The following is a 16658-nucleotide window of genomic DNA, read 5'->3' as shown; positions in this document are numbered from 1 at the left end:
AGAGAAAAAGAGAAAGAGAAGAAAATGTGTATATATAGACAGAGTTTTATACATATTTAGTATCCATGTATAGCATGTTTGTATCTGCATACATATATGTGTACATATACAGTGTGCATGTACATGTAATGTATATATCTTATGTCTGTATATATACTGTGCATATAGAGACTATTGTGTATATGTAGTTTATAAATACATACATGTGCATGTTTATAATAATGTATATATATCTATATAGTTTATATATATAGTGTATGCATATATAGTGAATATATGCTCTCATATATCATGTACATATACATGGTATGTATATGTACATGTGTGTGCACACATTGTGTGTACACTATAATGGAATAGGAATTATAAAGTACATTAGGAGATGGTAGGAAGGACATTCAGTACATACAATACATATTTTTTAAATAAAAAAAACAAGAGACTTGCAGCTTGCCTACTTGTGGTGAAGAAAAAAGAAACAGCTGAAGAATTAAGAAGGAAAAGGATTTAGAGAAACCTCACTTAAGGCCAAGCAAGAACCACATCCTAGGATGTAGCTGGTTAGCAAGAAAAAATAATAATAATTTTTTTTAAAGAGCCAAGGAGATGGAAAACCACAGGAAAGTGAGGGAAAGTCACTGGATTTGATAATTAGGAAGATAGTCAGTGGCGAGCCCAGAGTAAGTTCAGGAAGAGAGGAGGGTGGGATGACTCAGAAGTGGGGAAGTAGAATGAGACAGACAGACTTCTGTCTCTTTCTAAAGAGTTTGCCTTGAAAGGATAACTAGAGAAGCAGTTGGTGATCAAAGCAGTATCAAAACCTGGACTGCATTTGTCTCCCTATAAGATGGGAGAGCTCAAGCATGGTCGTGGACAGAAAGTTATAGTCCCAAAGTGCATGCACTCCAGGCGCTCAACACCACAGTCATGACCTCCAACCCATGGAACACTTAACATCTAATAACTCAAAAACGTCCTTACAGCTCTGTGAGAAGCTGACAATCCACATTTTACAAATGAGGAGTCTGAGGCACAGAGGGGTTAACGAGCTCGTTCAAAGTCATTCAGCTAATAAATCCCAAAACTCAGCTTCCACCCAGGTAATCTGGCTTCAGTATTTGTGCTCTTGGCCCATGGACAATGAGAGATGCAGAAAATATAGTCCTTGACCTGACTCCTGCTCTTCTAGGTCCTGTGTAGACTAGCCTACCTTCCCTGACTTCTCCCTCTGCCTCTGCAGAGGTTTTGAGCCCAAAGATATCAACATCTAAGTAGCGGGGCCAGGGGAATGCTGTGTTTTAGTAGCAATGGGCAAGGAGAAAGAGCGAAAAGAGACCTTAGGCTGGCATTGCAGGGTTTGCGTCTCTCTAGAAGTTGTGAAAATGATCACAAGCATCAGAAGAGACCTAAGTTTGAGAGAACTGGCTCCAACTCCTAGTGTTTTTTTAGTTGGAAAAAAGCATTTACTCTGTGTGGTTACTAACCCCCCATTTGTAACTGGATGATGGTAATATTAACAACTATCCTACACACCTCACGGTGTCGTTTCAAAGAGCAAGTGACATAATGAGTCAAAGTGTACCTAATTGTGAACTGCTTGTAACTATATATTAGGCTCACAAACGATCCAAAATATTGTTTGTCCTTTCCACAACCCCAATCCACCACATCTGACTTTGAGAAAGTTTCTAAATCCTAATCCTTTCCATGTGTACGGTTTGCCTCATCTAAAATTCCCTAATACGGTAAGACAATGGGACACATTTTTACAGATCTCTGATGGTGAGCTGTGACAAGTTGTTGTTATCCAAGATTCACAGGGCAGTTTTTTTTTGTTTTGTTTATTTTTTGTGGGTGCTTGGAGCAGCTAACAATAACTGATAGTTGCAACACACATTCCACATCTGCCTGTTTATCCTTCTCTTCTTTCTCCAGTCACTATGGAGAAATTAATGTACTGCCTCCAACATAGCTTTTTCCCTCACATCTCGCTTCCTCTTTCTGTGAATTTCACTTTTATAAATCATTGTGATCCTTAAGTTTCAGCCTGGTCTTGCTGAAAATGCAGAAGGAAGTAACTTAAGTCTAGAAGCCAGGGGAACACACATTAGAGGGAATGTGAGAAAATCAGCAGAGACTCCAGGCATTCTGACTTCATACTGCCTATCATTTGAAAGGACTGCAGGTTTTTCTCAGGAGTCTCATTTGACAGACGTGGTGACTAGGTCTTTAGATGGATTATTTTTACCTTTAAATGAGTCTAAAACTGCATGCAAACATTCTGTTCTTTATAGATTTCTACCTAACTTATCTTCACTTCTAATGTTATCTGATATAATTTAAATTACAAAGTTAACATTAAGATGAGTAAGCAGCAGCCAGATGAAACACTTGATGGGTGACGTGCATAATCTGTAACAGGGACAAATAATCTTCAAGAACATCTGGGACACCATCTGCTTTCACAGATGAGGAACCAGGGATCGGCGCCAAATTTTGCTTTATCTTTCTTTGAGAAAGGGCTGTATGTTTTGTGTGTAAGTCTTAATTAAGAAAATAAACTGTAGAAAAATTCCAGACAACAGAGGCAATGTTTTGATGATCAGTTGCACTGGCTAAGTATGGTTTCCTGAAAGGGGACTTCTTTGAAATTCCTTTTTTTTTATCAATCAGCTGCTCTAATGCATATACTTGACACCAGTTTCCCAAAACAAGGCAGTCCTCTAGTTCTATAAACTCCCTACACACACCCTCCAAATAATCCAGTGATTGCCCAGTGTTAACTGTCTCTGCAAATTCTTTTTGCCTATTATGTTGAAATCAGTTGAAAAGCATTCAGAATGATAGTGTCTTTCTCTCTGTAGAATCTCTAGATCAAAACAGTCAAACAGCCACTTCCCCATCTCCTTTTTTCCTACACTACCCCCTCATGATTCCACCAGATACCTCATTTTCCATGGCAGAGCTGATGGAGGCTCTGCAGAACACTTACAATCCCAGCACCCCTCCCTTTTTAGTTTTTATCCACTAATATGCAAGTGAGACAGGAGCCAGTACTTGTTTGAGTCATGTTCTTTTTCTTTCATTTTTAAAGGTAATAACATTCCTTTCAATATAAATATACACTTCTATGAAAAAATAGAAAACCCATAATCTCAGTCACTGTCCAGCAGGAACTTGTTAGGTTATTTAGAGTCAGTAGCTCTTCCACAAAAATGTTCATTTAGCCTGATTCTAAAACAATTTCAGACATAAGAAAGTCCTTGTTCTACCAAAAAGTCCTTTTAGAAAGAGGCTGGTGATGAATGTTTAATTTATGTCCAGCAGTTAAGGTTATCAAAGTGAGTTAGATTTTTGACATTAAGAATACAATTATATTTATATACTAACATTCTATAAATTACTTTCTCAGATTACAAAAATACATCAGATTTCACCTGTTACAGTTTTCATCAGTTAATAAGTTACTTGATTCAAAAAAAATAGCTCAGGTGTTTTTCTCCTGATTCAAGTGCAAAATGCACCGCAGTCCCTGGTCTGAAGGACATCTGTCACAGCCACACAACCTAGCTGGGAGTGGCGCAAGCCGCAGAGTGCCCAGTATTTTGTCCCAGTGTGTGAAGTAAGGAGCAAAGTTGCAGTTAAATTGAGAGTGATGAAGGTCGTGGTGTGCCACGCCTCCATACCATCCGAAAGGCACCAGTCTGTGAGTGGACCACGGGAAGTCATAGCCTGAGTGGTCCTCCACCGACAGCCAGATGTTGACAACGTGGAAGGTGAGGATAGTGAGCGGGTGGCACTCAAGCAGCGTGACGTTCACTATGTCAAAGAATCCCAAGGAAAACAGTTCCCAGATGCTCATGTACTGCGTCGCCAGCGCGAACGAGGACGAGTTCTGGTGGTGCACCTTGTGAAAGGTGCGATACAGCCAAGGCACCTTGTGGTGCAGCACGTGCCACACGAAGACTTCGGTGTCGAAGAGCAGCAAGCAGAACACGACATGGCGCACCAGCTCCAGCAGCTCGGGGGCTTCGGGCGGCAGCAGCGCGGGGGTGCGGGCCCAATGCAGCAGAGTCACCGGGAACACGAACACCACGTGCTGGTAGAGCGTCTGCCCCAGGCAGGGCAGCAGCTGCAGTGCAGACGGCAAAAACTCTGGGTGGATCTTGTAGCGCCGCAACGCGGGCACCCAGGGATACAGGACGTCCAACACCACGAAGGGCAAGCAGAATCCCATGTAGGTGGTGATGGAGAAGACCACCGGGAAGAAGGGGGACCGAGTGAGCGCCTCCCAGGTCTTCACGCGGTCCCAGAAAGGCTGCAGGAACAGCTGGCCGGAGCTGCTAAAGACCTGGAGCTCGGAGCCGTTGTGGCAGCTCATGGTGAGGTTGTGTCTGGCGCTGCTGCTGCAGCTGCGTCCCGCCGACTTTTCTTAGGACTGGCCCCACCCTCTGAGTGATGTCAAGTGGCTCCCTTTCCTGGTTGGGCGAAAGTTGCATTTAGTTGCTACAAAGATGCTCATTCACCGTTACATCTAATCGATTTTTATGTATGCCTTATGTAGTGTCATATAAGAACTTTTCATATGCATACAGAATTATGTTCTCATTTTTTCAGTTGCGTAGAATTTACACGGGACACAATGTACAGATCTGCAGTGAAGAGTTCCCGAGGGTTCTTTGTTTGAGACTGGGTCTCTCTAGGTATACCAGGTTGGCTTTCTGCCAGATTCCTTCCCAATGCTGGGATTAAAGTTTATATCACCACGCCCGGCTAAATTTCAGACTTTCGACAACTCAGTTCACCGGTGTCATCACGACTCCCAAACTAATGTTTCCATCCCTACCAGAAAATGCTGCTTTACAACCAATGCAGAATTACTTGCGTCTTTAAACGCACACATGTGTTTTCATCCAAGCTCAAACATCAGTGAATTTTTTAAAACTTTTTCAGGCAACGTACTTTGCACAGTTGGGGTTTTTTCTTTGTTGCCCACATTACAGCGGTCTAACCTGTTGCGAACAGCAAACGATTCCTTTGCAGAGGAAATAGTGAATCGCAGACTGAACGCGGTGGTGGTCAGCTCAGGATGGTGGCGGGATGGGAACCTCCGCCAGTTCCAGCGACTCTGAGAAGAAGCTTTCCAGTCCTGCTTACAGCCGGCTCAAGCTCCTGCACGCAGACTTGACCCTAGGGGCCAAGGTTGATCCGACACTGACGACTGTCGACAGAGCATCTAGGGGTGTCCAGACCAGCGACCACGGACCGTGAGGCACTGCTGTTAAAAGACTGCGCGGCCACTGCAAGGCTCGGGTTTGGGAAGGGGAAGGACGCCGGGTTTAACACTCAGTGCCTGTACAGATCCCGCTATAAAGCCACCGAATCTCAGTGTGGGCTGGAAGCAATTGAATAGGTAAATCACTTACTTTGATCCTCACGGGGATGGTTTGTGCGATTCTAACCACTGGGAAAAACGCACGCATTGTCGCACCTCCTCTCCTCGCCTTGACTGGAGCATTGGCGCCAGCTTTCCTCCAGCTCTCTACCTCCCTTCCCCAAACCACTCCTGGCCCAGAGAGCTGGAACACCACTCGTCGTTGCCCCCTCCGTTTCTCTACCACCAAACTGGAATGGCGTGGGGGGGGAGGGGGGAGTCAGAGACTCAGCACAACGAAATTGGTACTAAAATAGCTCTGGAGAGATCCCGGACCTGCATAAAAATCAACCTCCACGTTTGCCTGGGCGGGACACAGGGACCCCTAAAGGATAGACGTTTAGGACAAAAACTTGGAAACCTGAGACTATTGGATTTCTGCTTTTGCCTCTGAATCTATGTCATTGGGACCTGCCTTTCACTCCCAAAAGCTTGAATTTTCATATCCTCAGAAAGGAAAATAACAGTAGTCATCTTACAAGCTTGTTGTATTAAATGGAAATAGTAATAATAATAATGTCTACCGTGTCATGCTTGTATACTACATGCCTGGCACTCACTGAGTGTTTTACTTGAAGTGATTTCATCCAATCCTCAATAGCTAGTTTCCTCCTCTGTCAGGAAGTAGGCATTATTATTATTGCTGTGGGTTTAAAATCAAAATGCCTTGCACATAGCAAACAAAATAAAATGCATATTATTTAAAATTTATACTCCACATTTTATCTAAAGAATAATTGAGAGACATTGGAAATTAAAATCAAATTATGTAATGAGAAATAAAGGATATAAAGCCATATTTTATAAAGAAAGAATAAACACTATAAAATATAAACCAACAAATGAGTCTAAACTATAATACATAGGACATGTATATGTAATAGACCAATTCCTAATATATGTATATGGTGTATATGTGTGCATAATAGGCAAATTCACAATTCAGACATCATATCTGGTGTGTGTCCCAGGATAATCCTAGATGCCTGTTCTCTGGAGCCCTTAGGCAGTGGTAGCTTTTGATCCTAAAGCAACCTTCAAGAAAGAAAAAAAGGAAAAAAACCTCCATTGTGCCATGAGAATATATTCTGCTTGCATATTTGCCATTGATGATATAAAGGGTTAGAAGCAGCTTGAGCTTTTTGACAATGGTATAAAAGAGGAAAGAAGATAGATTTTCTAATGCCTCTCTGATATCTGAATGGTAGCAGAAACAGGTGCAATGCAGGTCCCAGGCCTCCCTGCTAGTGGGTTTCTTTCAATTAGGCAAGGATAGGCTTCTTACCAATATCCACACCCACACATGCTGTTTGCACTTCACCTTTAGGGCAACTTAGGAACTTTCTTCTTGTTCATTCCTGGTAAAGGTGGTCTTGCCTTGGTGTAGCATCTCAGAGAAGAGAGGAAGGCTTTTCTCTCCTTCACTCCCAGGTACCTCAGTGCCTCAAAGGGACACTAAGAATGCACATTCTGCTCATTAAAAATCACTCAAATTTACCCTCAACCAAAGTTATATCAGCCTTCAAATCTCCTTCCAGCATATAGTGTCCTTTCATTATGGTCTCAGCAATCATGCTTGGATGCTTTGAATGTTCTTGCAAAAAAATTTTTAAGTGGTTGACCTTGGTAGATTTGTTTAATTTGCATTTAGCCCTTAGATTTGCTATCAGAACTGTGTTCTTTGAGCTTGCAGCCAAAACCAATCCATTCTTTTTCTGTTTTATTGGTTCTGTCCTTTGTCACCACAAGACTGGTGTCTATGTGTACTGACATGGGAGAACTATGAAGCAAAATCTGGAAGCCAGGCACAGTTGGAATGGACCAGAATAAACTGAAGCAGAGCCATTTCTTTATTTCTTGATTTCTTGATTTCACACAGTATTCATGTGAAAATGTAGCTTGCTAGGTAAGTAGATCTGTTTAGAGTTCAAGGTGTATCTTTTCCCCACAGCATTATATCTTTTATTCTTTTTTTTTTTTTTGTGGTTCCATGATCAAACCCAGAGGCTGGCACATGCTCAACATGTGTTCTATCACTGAACTACACCACAGCCCCAGCGGCAAGTATTGTATCTTATATGTAAAGAGTGTGGAGAAGATGCTTGGTGCTCATTTTTAAAAATAGTAGCTCAAAATCAAGGCTAAAAAGCAGGGGTTTTTGTTGTTGTTGTTGTTGTTGTTTTTGGAGCACTAGTTGATGTAGTTTGTATCTGTTTCCCTACAGAGTCTATTTTCCACACAAGGGATGTTTTGATTTCAGATGATATTAGGACTTCAGCTACACTATTTCTTGTATTTCTCCAGTTGAGCATAACTTCTTGCGTACCATTTTTATCTTGGCCTGAGCCTTCTGACAGGGTAAAAGGTCAAAAGACACCTAGCTGTCACAGATATCTGCACATATTTAACTCAATCTCAAAGTTATTTGGTACCAACTCACCAAAAGATATTGAATACTGACCCCATGTACACACACACACAATAGAACATGTAGTTGGCAAAGCCTGTCACCTCTCATATATTCACTTCTTTATGGCTTTTATGATTTTTTTCCTTCCCAATATGAAGTTAGGCTGTCTTGGCTGCTTCAAAAACAGAAAGGCTATTCCTGGGTATAATCAGGGTGGAGTAATCTCAAAGATCAAAATCCAAACCTGAATTTTACAACCTCAGAAAAGTCAAGACTAGCCAGGGTTAAATAGTAAGTAACAGCCAAATCAAGAGTGAAACTTTTGTCAGTGCCAGTTCCAAGCTAAGTTGAATAGGAGACATTTGGCATTACAAGATGGCATAGGAGCTGCTTTTATGTGGCAATTTACAAAAGATTCAGAAAACATTAACTAGCCACATCAAAAGCAGTAGGAGAAGTTGATGAGGACAATCCCTCGAGGCTCCTGTTAATCCAGATATGGATGCATCTAATCTCGGTCTATCACATGGCACGTGGGTGGGTACTTCTTCTGGTCCTGTTGTAACTCTCATCAACCTCTGTAAAAAGATTGAAACATAAACTCATCCCCAATGGGAAGCATCCATGGCCTGTAAAGCAGAGAAAACAACACAATGCTTACTCAGCCTATCAAAGATTGCCACAGTAAAAAGCCTTATAAGAAGGCTACCATGTAAAATGAAGGCTTATTTTCAGTAAGACTAAGATATTGCAGAGTTTGACTTGCTTAGTGTGGAAGTGAACTTGAAATCTGCACCTAATACAATACAATAGTCTTGAATGAATGACTGATAGTCTTTTTAATCAGAACAATTACTCCCTAATGTTGCCTTTAGGCATCAGAATGTCTTTTATTTTGAAAAAAATCTCTTCATATACTAAAAAATAAGTGACAAGAAATCATCGACTTACAGTATATTTTCAATGTCACATTTAATAAATCAACACATGTAATAGCCACAAACACAAAACTATCTTCATTATTGGAAGTAATGCCACTAAATTTTGGTGTTTAATAAGTCTAAGGCCTAGGTTAATGCCTTCTCCACAATCCATCACCCATCACCCATGCCCATATCACTCATTTACCTGCTAAGCAAATTCTTATTTTTAGGTTATATTTGGGGGGCAGCTATTCCTTATGAACATTTCTCATATGTTACCCATTAGGCAAAAATTAATCTTAATCCTAGATAGAAATTACCACAGCCATAGCTGGCTTTACCCATAATCAAATTGCCAACAGGCTCTTAAAGCTTCCTTAGAGGAAGAGCCCAGAGAAAATCTCCCTACAAAATGGCTTGGTATTTCATAATTGTAATCCCAGCACCGAGGAGGGGCTAAAACAGAAGGATCATGAGTTTGAGGTCAACAGAGGCTAAAAGGTGAGGTGGTGGAGGGGTGATTTGCAAGCAAAGCCAAGAGTGCCCTCTTGTGGTAAATTAAAAATAATTTTCCTTCTTTAGGAGCCCTTCATTTCCCCCATGTAAATAGATTATTTTAGAGAACAGTTCCAAGTTGTCAGAATACAGGATTGCAGAGATCTTTTCTCAACAGAAGAAGCAAGAAATCCAGTTGAAAAGAACAGAGAAGAGCTCCTTAAAACTGTCACAGGACTTCTTGTCAGAACTTCCAACTCTCAGCTAATGATGAAACAAAAATATGGGAATACAGCTAGGATTAGATTACAAAGAGCTTATATAGTGTCCGTTAGGGCAAGAGGCCATGAACAAAGGCAAATGAGAAATGTAACCCAAATTTAGCAAGAGTGACTATGCAATATCTCTACCTTTAGACTATTTATTCACTTGACTTTAGGAAAGTCCCCAGTGCAAAATTTGGAAAGAAGACAAAGGAGAAGATGAGAAGCTTACAGTTCCTCAGTCTATTGTCTGGGTGTGGGAACTTGGATGACCACATATTCTCAAAGTTGTCTCTGGGAGTCCCCCATGGCATTGGCCACAGTTAGAGAAACCAAATCACCTATGGCACTGAAGCCATTCTCCCCATGACTGGAGAAAACAACAAACAGAAATACCCATGTAGGGATGGTTGGTTGCCCCAACCAGTTTGTCTTGGTCCAAGAAGAAAGGCTTCATTGGGGATCTATGGCCAGCAAGAAGGGTAGCATCTACCTGGGATGTGCTCTCATTGCATCTAGTAGAAGTTCACTATTATTTGTAGCTGCCCTGAAAAACCACAGTGATGCTATCTATGTCAGTCCCTAGACCCTCCCAGATGCTACCTGTGCATCTTACCTCATTTAACTAGATGAAGATGTCTGTTATTTTCACACATTTTTCTACCCCATATAATATTTATTGACCGACTATATTTCAGGCTCTGTTAGACTCTGGCTTTACAGAGAAATGGGTATATACTCTACCCTCAAGTTCAGACAACTGAAAGAGAGTACACTTGGGTCTCAAACCTGTGTTTGGGGGCTCAAAGGTATGTGCTGTCTCTCCAGCCTTAGTTGCCTCATTTGCTCATGGAGGGAGCTGGATAGACCGTCTATGCTTTTCCTGCAACTGGCCACTACCTGCAGACAGGATTCATTACTGCCTAGTCTTCACTCCCAGCCCCATTGACATGGGCCATGCATGGTAACACAGAAACCAGTGTTTCCAAACCATTCCTCAGCCCTCTGTAGCCTCAGGACCTGTTTCTCTTTTCCATGAAAGAGGAAAACAATTCATGGACTGCATCAGTGAAGTTGCCAAGAAGGAAGGAAGAAAGGGAGATGAGAAAGAAAATCATAAATCCTAGCCAGGTGTGTGTGGGGGGAGGGTTGGGCCTCCCCTGTAATCCCACCTACTTGGGAGGTGGAGATAGGAGGATTTCAGTTCAAGGCTGGCCAGGACAAAAAAAAAAAAAAGAGAACCTATCTGAAAAATAACTAAAGCAAAAAGGAATGGAGGTAGGGCTCAAGTGGTAGAGTGCTTGCCAAGCAAGAGCAAAGTCCTAAGTTCAAATCCTGTTACTACCAAAGGACAAAAGGAAAGAAAAGAAAATGGTAAATCCTGCCAGAACTACAGGATAGAATAGTCATTAAAGAGAAAACACACACACACACAATCCTTCAGGCCTTTGAGAAGGCTGAGTTTTATTGAAAATGTTACAAAGTAGCATTATTCTGCTTACATGTATTAGCCAATGCCAAGTATTGTTACTGCAGCTAAAGTATTTTTAATGCAGCTAAAGTAACTGCATCCGAAAAACACATCCTCACTCCACCCATCCAAAAGTATTGTAAAGAAATAATGCTACGAGAAAAGCAGATGAATGTGGGATTCCTTGACACAAGGTTACAAAGCAGGCTTATTAAAAACATGAATGAAACTAAACTAAAAGAATAAAATGCATTCCTGAGCTGTGCTTTAATCTGAAAATATCATGTTCACAATTTCATTTGAGTGAAAATGAAATGAACTTCTCATGGGCTTTGGCTTCATGTAGACATCGTCACAGACCTACAGAAGCTGGTTCAGAGCTCATTAATTTCAGGAAAAATAGTGGTTTAGTCTCTCCACGGGACTTTTCTTCTCAGACAAATAGGATAACCTAGATTTCAGGAAAATAATAGGTGTATCATTCTTCAAGTCATTTATAACAGAGTTTTAAAAATCAGTGCTATGTTTTTAAAGACTCCAGTAAACTATTTTGCTTGGCCTGAGAAATTCAAACATTTGCTAAATGCTTACTACTGAGGTTTGATAAAACTGATTTTATCAAATCTTTATTCCTGGCACAGCTTGGATATCATTGGATTTAACAAGGTTGTTATTACATAAAAACATGAAAAAGCGTCATTTAGATCCATAAATACAAGACCATTGGACTGGAGAGTCTTTTAAGGCAAGGAGATAAGAACTGGGTACTTTTTATAATATCGTACTCCAGTCAGTGACTGATTATTTACCAACAGTGTAAAATTCCCAACACATGTTAATTTGTTCCAGGTAGGCATAAAAAGGCAGGAATGGATTTTGAATTGTAAGGAGACACAGAACGGTTATAACGATTTTTTCACAAGTCAGTGGTATTTTTTTAAAAGACTTAAAAAGACAGTACTATAGTTGAGACCCTTGCTTCATAGTCAGTCATAATTAAAATACAGCTAGTGTTCCAAAGTCATCATTTTCTTGCATATAAAAATACAAATGATCTGGGAAAGGAAAACAAGTATTTTACAGAAATTAAGCAAACACATTTTTGCATGAGTTGGCAGTACAGGTCTCTGGGTTTTTTCACTGGTATTTCTTCATCAGATCAATAATTTCATTATATAATCGCCAAGGGGCGTCCAAGCCCCAGATGAAATCAAGATGTTCCCAGTCAGGAATGTGCTTGTAGTACACCAAGTTGGTGATCTGAGTCAGTAAGATGTTGATGTCTTTGACATCTGCGAGCCAGTCGTGACCCCCACTCCACAGGGCAGTGGGCACAAGCATATCTTTCACATTGTATCTGGGAGGGTAACTCTACAATGAAAAAGAGCCAGAGAAGGTTTTGTTGTTATAATTTTCAAAACTGCAATAAACACAATCTCCATTAAACACTGTCTAGTAAGTCTCATCTGAGAATAAGATACTAACTTTCGAAAATCACTTTCAGAATGTAGTATTTATATACAATGGAATTTTATTCAGCCATAAAGAAGAATGAAATTTTGTTGTTTGCAGGTAAATGGGTGGAACTGGAGAACACCATCTTAAGTTTTTAGCCAGGTTCAAAAAGCTGAATGTTGCATGTTTTCTCTCATATACGGAATACACATCCAATACAAATACAAGCAATATTATGAAAAACAGGTCACAATAAAGGCAGGTCACATATGAGAGGCTGAGGGTAAAAGAAGGAAGTTAAGAAGGTGAATATGGTTGATGTACTTCCTATACAAGAATGGATACAGAATTTGTAAACCTGTTGAAGTTACCATAAGAAGGGGACTAATGTAGAAAGGAGAAAAAACAGAGGGGATGAACCAATTATGGTTATATACATATATATGGAAATGTCACAATGAAATACCCTGTATAGCTCTCTTAAACAAAAATGTCTTTTTTTCCCAGAAAACAGAGAACAGGAAGGTAAAACAGATCTTGTCTGGGGGAGGGATCCAGTGGGAGGAAGAGGACATAAGGAAAGGGTGTAGGAGGGTGAATGTGATGGGACTATTATGTGCACATGAATGAAAATGGAAAAATGAGAACTGTTGAAAATATTCCAGGAATGAAGTGGGGGATAAAGGAAAATGATGGAGGGGATGAATTCAACTATGATATCCTGAAAGAACTTTTGTAAATGTCACAGTGTACCCCCAGTACAACAATAATATAATAATAAAAAAAAAGAAAACTACTGTCAGCATTCTTTTCAGGTTGCCATTATCAGAACAAAAAGAAATCTAACCCACAATGAAAGAATGCAAACTATGGAGGGGCTACCCTATCCTGAGTCAGTGAGGTCTGTTTAATCCCCAGTGAGGGCAGCACTGAACCAAGTAGGTGGGAAGGGGCTTCAGAGTCAGACACGTCTACTTTCTCCTTTTGGGTATAAAACAAGTCATAGAAATTCTCTAAGCCTCAGATTTCTCATCTTTAAATCAATGATAATCTTGTTTACATCACAGGAATTATTATGAGAATTAAATGAGAAAACACAGAGAAAGTATCTGACACTTCAGTATACTCGGGCTCAAAAACTGTCAGTATTATTTGTATAGGGAAGAAGAAAAAAATCAATGTAATGTGACCAAGGCTTTACAGCTGCAGGCAGCAATAGACTCAGACTACCTGATTCTAAAGTAAGTGTTCATGAGCACTCTGAATAACACATAACAGTGATGGATCTTATTTAGAGCTGGGGAAAGGATGAAGAGAGAAGGCTTAGCCCACAACTCCAACCTGGGTGGCTCTGGAGTGGACTTGGGGAGGTGGGGCTAGCAAACACTACCCAGTCAACTGTGTCAAGGATGTCCTTCAGCAGCTGAGCCCAAACAGAATCTTGATAACCCAGACTGGCTTCCTCAATGAGTTTTCAGAGCCATCTGAATTAAAAGACTGAAAACCTTACCTGGTTGTAATGAAAGTAATTCTTGGCACTGCTTCCCCAGTCAAAGGCTTGAAACTTTTGGAGTTTAACAGCCTAAAAAGGAAGAAAATTTGAGAAAAGTTATCTGACACTGTAGATTAAGACAACATCATAGGTTGTTGGAGCTAGCCATATCGTCAGCAACCAACTTTATACAAAAATCCAGAATTTATTTAGAATAAAATGAGATTGTTTTATTCTCTTTTACTGCCTGGTTCAATTTCTCACTGTATGATTGAAAAAAAATAACTACTAAATGACTCAAGAAAGCTGCTATACACAAATGCTTTTGATTACACTGGACCCACAGATGCTCCTATTAGATGATCTTTATTATTATTTTGGCAGTACTGGGATTTGAACTCAGGACCTCGCACTTCCTAGTCAAGCACTCAACCAGTTGAGCCACACCTCCAGCTTTTTTTGCGTTAGCTGCATTTTTCAGATAGAGTCTCATATTTTTACCTGAAGCCAGCTTCAGACAGCAATTCTATCTGTGCCTTCCACTGAGCTGGGATTGCAAGTATATACCATCATGCCTCACCTCGATGAGCTTTATGCAAATCTTTTCCACTGATATTTTCTTTTTAAATTTCTCAGAGAGTAATAATTTTGCTTGGAGATATAGATGCATAAAGGCATTTCAGACAAGGATGGGTTAAATATACTGCAGTGGATTATATCACTGAGTGACAACACAGCCATCTCAGTTTGTGTAAGAAACTGACTACTGACACATTTCTGAAGACACACGACAGTTAAGAAATGCCTGTATATTGTACATATACGTAACTGCATTTCCTATGTATGTCTATCCGACTTTTCTAGCTATATTATTTGTTACTTTTTTTAGTATTTTATTTATTGAATACCTTTTCTTAAGATCTTGTATGTACTCATTAAATTGTAGTTCATGCCATGCAGTTCTATCTAGTTAGGGATACTAGAGCTACAAGAGTGATACCGTGTATGAAATTTACATTTATGCATATTTAGAAGAGTATGATACACATGTTAACAAAAAGTCACTTATTTTTGAAATTTGAAATAATATATATTCATACTTCCTCTATGAATTACACTCCTAAATTAAAAGTTAGTCAAAACCTAAACCTCAAATTGGTGGAACTAAGTGAATCAGAAACTGCAAGTTTGGCCACATGGTGGCGCCTGGCTTAAAAAAACAAAAAAACCTACACAGTCTGTCAGAAATGCCTTTGATTTATGTGAAGCTTCAGTTCTTAACAGTTGCCTAAGATTCTACTGTTTGATGCTGAAGGAGAAATAGTTACCATTTTCCTTTGCCATTGCAAATGACAGATACTAAATACCTGATACACATTTAACAAAGCACAGATTTTCAGCACCTTTCAGTACTTCTGTGTCTAATTGTCAGGGATAAGACACCAAAGTGAAAGGTTCTGCCATGGTATGCCGATACCAGTTCCTACTTCCTCACGCATGTCTTTCTGCACTTACGTAAAGCACCAGGAGTGAGTATGGAACACAGAGTATTCTAACTCAGGCTGAACTTGACTTTCCTGCTTATAGTCACTTAGGGCTCACGCTACCCACTTCAGAGGGCATCTCCAAGGACAGAGTGTAAGATTATTTACAGAAACAGAAATCTGGGAATAAGCTAGTATTCAATAATAGCTATGTTATATCAAATAGAAAGCAGTATGTCACTGTCACAAAATAAATATAATAAAATATAAGCAGGAAACTTTATAAATAATTTCCATAAATCATACTAAGTGAAACTGAATATGCTCTGTGCATGTACTTCTATGATAATCAAATGTAAAGACCAAGAGGAAATGCTTATAGAATTAAAACAGTTTTAAAGCAACATTTAAAACTATTTTTAGATCTTGAATGCTAAGGAAATGTAAGTAGGTTAAACTTTTTGAAAGTATAATATGAATTCAAATCTTGAAGATATGCCTACCTTCTCACCATTCAGCCTACATCTATGAACGTAGCCTCCTAAGAAAATAATCTTCCTTATGTATAAGGACAGATCTATAATACAAGGGTATTTTCCCCAGGATGGTTCACTATTGCAAAAAAAAAATAGCAAAAAATAAAGATACTAAAATTTACCTAACTGTGCATGAATATCTTTAAAATTCAGTTACTAAGCTGGGAGGTGTTTTTTTTTTTATTATGACAGAGATTAACTGTCTTCTAAGAGCCATTCTTGCCTCTTCCTTTCAGTAATGGAATCCCTAAAGCTTACTAAAAGCACAGGACTGCCAGGAGAGAAACCACGCCCTCATCCCCTGGAGCAGCCAGGATGGGCCATATTGCTATAATCTCCTTTATGCAAAGCCATCTTCCCTGGACAGTCCCCAAGAGACCCTGCATGCCCTCAAACACAGTCACATCCTCCTCTACCATGAGCCCAGGACACTGTTCTCTGAACTGCATTATGAGAAAGAAATAAAGTATATTTTCAGCAGCTAGATTTGGGGGTTTCTGATACAGCAACTTAGCCTGTGTCTAAAAATACAATGCTACTTAAGTAAATGAAAAGTTACTCAAATCTGGGCATGGTGGTACACACTTGTAATCCCAGCACTGAGGAGGCAGAGACAGGAAGATCTAGAGTTTGAGGCTAACCTGGGCTACACAGTGAGACTATGTCAAAGAAAAGAAAGAGAAAGAAAAAGTTTC

At 39.9% G+C, this 16658-nt stretch overlaps 2 protein-coding genes across 4 annotated transcripts in view; both read right to left on the bottom strand.

Annotated features, from left to right (window-relative positions):
• Positions 1 to 1778: 1778 nt before the first annotated feature.
• On the bottom strand, positions 1779 to 4431 carry Ch25h (cholesterol 25-hydroxylase). The gene has a single exon (XM_074078809.1). It carries the CDS (start codon positions 4379 to 4381, stop codon positions 3488 to 3490), a length of 894 nt encoding a protein of 297 aa, XP_073934910.1. The 5' UTR covers positions 4382 to 4431; the 3' UTR covers positions 1779 to 3487.
• Positions 4432 to 10961: 6530 nt separating this feature from the next.
• Lipa (lipase A, lysosomal acid type) overlaps positions 10962 to 16658 on the bottom strand; it is a 51306-nt gene continuing 45609 nt past the window's right edge. For all 3 annotated transcript variants that reach the window (XM_074078807.1, XM_020176867.2, XM_074078808.1), the window contains 2 exons: positions 13962 to 14033; positions 10962 to 12367 (listed from right to left, as the gene is read on the bottom strand). In XM_074078807.1, the coding sequence (XP_073934908.1) occupies positions 12134 to 12367; positions 13962 to 14033 (306 nt within the window). In that variant the 3' untranslated portion in view covers positions 10962 to 12133. The remainder of the gene's footprint in view (positions 12368 to 13961; positions 14034 to 16658) is intronic.

This window comes from Castor canadensis, chromosome 7 (genome assembly GCF_047511655.1).
Source record: "Castor canadensis chromosome 7, mCasCan1.hap1v2, whole genome shotgun sequence".
In the NCBI taxonomy this organism is placed as follows: domain Eukaryota; kingdom Metazoa; phylum Chordata; class Mammalia; order Rodentia; family Castoridae; genus Castor; species Castor canadensis.
The sequence above is the reverse complement of the archived record's forward strand: the minus strand, read 5'-3'. Positions and strand labels throughout refer to the sequence as shown.